Source organism: Mauremys mutica, chromosome 13, assembly GCF_020497125.1.
Source record: "Mauremys mutica isolate MM-2020 ecotype Southern chromosome 13, ASM2049712v1, whole genome shotgun sequence".
Classification (NCBI taxonomy): domain Eukaryota; kingdom Metazoa; phylum Chordata; order Testudines; family Geoemydidae; genus Mauremys; species Mauremys mutica.
This window is the reverse complement of record NC_059084.1, coordinates 47,575,905-47,579,262: the sequence shown is the minus strand read 5'-3', so window position 1 is coordinate 47,579,262 and position 3,358 is coordinate 47,575,905. Positions and strand designations below refer to the sequence as shown.

The 3,358-nt window shown below is 56.7% G+C and overlaps 1 gene segment (V, D, J or C); it reads left to right on the top strand.

The window, feature by feature from the left end:
- Nucleotides 1-645: 645 nt before the first annotated feature.
- Nucleotides 646-2,598, top strand: LOC123348154 (the record flags this gene model as incomplete). The annotated part of the segment is given in 3 exon segments: nt 646-691; nt 785-1,081; nt 2,273-2,598. Coding segments are annotated over 3 exon segments (669 nt in total), but the record flags the coding sequence as incomplete, so codon positions are not given.
- Between the last annotated feature and the right edge of the window lie 760 nt (nt 2,599-3,358).

The following is a 3,358-nucleotide window of genomic DNA, read 5'->3' as shown; positions in this document are numbered from 1 at the left end:
TCATACCCTTTCCCCAGATACACAAACCAGGGCTCATCAGATTAAACCGATAGGCTGCAGCATTAATATAAACAAGAGAAAATTATTTTTCACACAACGCACAATTCACCAGGGAAACTCATTGCCACGAGATGTTGTTTTGGCCCAAAGTATAACTGGCTTCAAAGAAGAACGAGATAAATTCCTAGAGAATCAATTACTATGAGCCAAGAGGGTCAGGGCCCAACCCCGAGCCCAAGGGACCCTAAATCTCTCAATGCCGGAAGCGGGGAGTGGAAGATTCCAAATGTCGCTGTTCTGTACATTCTCCCTGAAGTTCTGGTGGGGCACTGACAGAGACAGGATAAGGGACGAGATAGGCCATGGGTTTGAACCAGAAGGGCCGATCTCTCTCTCTCTCTCCTTATTTCTCTAGCAACGGGTCTTGCCCCTTGTCGTGGGTCCCCAGGCAGGGAGTGTGATCGCTGGGGAAGGAGTTGCTGTCCCTTATAAGCAGAGGGATATGCAAATGAGGGTGACAGTGTCCGGTTTAAATCCGTCTCTCTCTGTCCCCAGGCTGCACAAGCCGAGACAGCCCGCAGCCCCCTGTCTCTGTGCAGTGACCAGCCAGTCCCCTGAGAACTTTCCCCTCCAACATCAGGGAAAATGAGACTTTGGCTCCACCTAATTTTCATTGTAGCGGCTTTCGAAGGTATTTTTCCCGTAATTTCTTTATAGACAGAGGGGAATATTGTGTTCTTCCCAAACAATATTGATACGATTCTTAACGTTACTTTATTCCCAGGTGTCCGGTCCCAGGTGCAGCTGGTGGAGTCCGGAGGGGATGTGAAAAAGCCCGGAGACTCTCTCCGCCTCTCCTGCAAAGCCTCCGGGTTCACCTTCAGCAGCTACAGCATGAGCTGGGTCCGCCAGGCTCCCGGGAAGGGGCTGGAGTGGGTCTCGGTTATCAGCAGCAGCGGGGGTACTATCTACTACTCCGACGCAGTGAAGGGCCGATTCACCATCTCCAGGGACAACTCCAACAACCTGCTGTATCTGCAAGTGACCGGCCTGAAGCCCGAGGACACCGCCCGCTATTACTGTGCCAGAGACACAGTGAGGGGAAGCCGGGCTGAGCTCAGACAAAAACCTCCCGTGGCGGTTACCAGAGAAAGTCCCAGCTGGTTTGATGCTGACAGGCCGCGCTGGGAGCTCACAGGAGACAGTAATTCCCTCCCCTTTGAAATGGGGGAAATGAACCCGGCTGGTCAGTCAGCTCTAGATCCACAGGAGGCGGAGATGCCGGGAACGGCGTGTTCTGCACTGGGCGCGGTGGGGATTCACTCGGTCCCAGATATTCTATTACAGACACTGATACGGATGAAAAGAAAGTTTTATCTGCCAAAAAAGTCTTAAATTCCCCACGTTCACCTCTCAGTACCAGTGTGAGGATAGAAATCAGGAGAGGTGAAAACACAAACCCTGGGAGCTATAAAAGGACCTAAGGGAGCTGCCCAAATCCCTATTGGCAGGGCCGGCTCTAGACACCAGCCCTCCAAGCAGGTGCTTCGGGCGGCACTTTCTAAGGGGCAGCACTCCGTCCCCCTTTTTTATTTTTATTTTGTTGCTTGGGACGGCATTGCCGGGAGCCGGTCCTGGCGCAGCCTCTCGCCGGAGCCGGGATCCGCGCCCCCTGCCCAGCCCAGCGGCGCCCTGCACAGCCCACTCTGGAAGGGAAACCCTGCGCCCCCCTGGGGAGACTCGGAGAGGCAGCGGCAGCAGGACCCCTCCTCCCTCCCTGCATCCGGCCCCGCCTCCCTCCCTCCCAGGCTCCTCACACATTCCGGGAGCCCCTCTCACCACCGCGGCCAGAGGGGCTCCCACAGTGTGTGAGGAGCTGGGGAGGGAGGGAGGGAGGTTGGGTCCCCTGGAGCGGAGCCCGGGCAGCGGCGGCAGCGAGAAGGGCTCCCGGAGTCAGGGCTGCCCAGGGGGGAGCAAGTGGGGCAATTTTCCCCAGACCCCGGGCCCCACAGGGGCCCCCAGGAGTATGTCGGAGGCTCCCCCACCTCCTTCTTCTCCCATCCCCCGGTGTCTCAGCTGATAAGGGGACGGGGCTGCGAGCTGCAGCCGAGCGCTGGGAACTCAGGCCCCAGTTGGAGACACCACACGGCTGCAGGGGGTAAGCGGCATGGTAAGGGGCTGGGGCAGCACCCCCCCGACCCCATCCCCCCAAACCCTGACCCTCAGCTCCGAGCCCAGCCCCTTAATGTTCTTAATGTTACTTTATTCCCAGGTGCCCGGTCCCAGGTGCAGCTGGTGGAGTCCGGAGGGGATGTGAAAAAGCCCGGAGACTCTCTCCGCCTCTCCTGCAAAGCCTCCGGGTTCACCTTCAGCAGCTACTACATGAGCTGGATCCGACAGGCTCCCGGGAAGGGGCTAGAATGGGTCGCATTTATTTACAATGATGGGTCGGATCCAAGCTACGCTGATTCAGTCAAAGGCCGGTTCACCATCTCCAGGGATAATCCCAAGAGTGAGCTGTATCTGCAAATGACCGGCCTGAAGCCCGAGGACACCGCCCGCTATTACTGTGCGAGAGACACAGTGACACGAAACCGGTTTGTGATCATACAAAAACCCAGGCTGCGGAATCGCGCTTCTCCCGGCAGCCGCGCGGGGGCAGCAGTGACACACACACCGCTCCGGGCTGGGACAGGAGACCCGGCACCCGAGTGAATGTAACACAAACCTCCCGGCAGTTTTAACCCTTCCGTTACCGGCAGGGGCGGCTCTAAGAATTTGTCCGCCCCAAGCAGGGCGGCATGCCGCAGGGGGCGCGGTGCCGGTCGCCGGTCCCTCGGCTCCTGGTGTCCTCTTGCAGACGTGCCTGCAGAAGGTCCGCCGGAGCCGCCTGCTGCCCTGCCGGCAATATGCCGCCCCAAGCATTGGGGTCTAGAGCCAGCCCTGAGTATCGTTCTTCCTGTCGCCAGAGTGACAAGAATCTGCAGCTCCCTCACTGTCTCTACAGGATTGATCCCGAGTGGTTTTGCAATTCCAAACTTTACTCTCTCGCCACGCGGCTTGCACTGCGCAGAATTCCGCAATTAATCCAACGTTTGGGGCGACTGGTGGAAAAAAACGCACACACTCCTCCCAGCAATGAGAGGTCACTGAGCAAAATTTAAAGAGAGGAAAATTCAGCCTCATTAAAATACTCCTACAGCCACCGGCAAAACTCCAAGGGTTGTGATTAGGGTTATGCCTAAAATTAGGATTAGGGATACAGTTAAGGTTAGTAATAAAGGGTATGGTTAGGGTTAAGGTTAGGAGCAGGATTAAGGTTAGCGATATGGGTATGATTAGGGTTAGGGTTAGCATT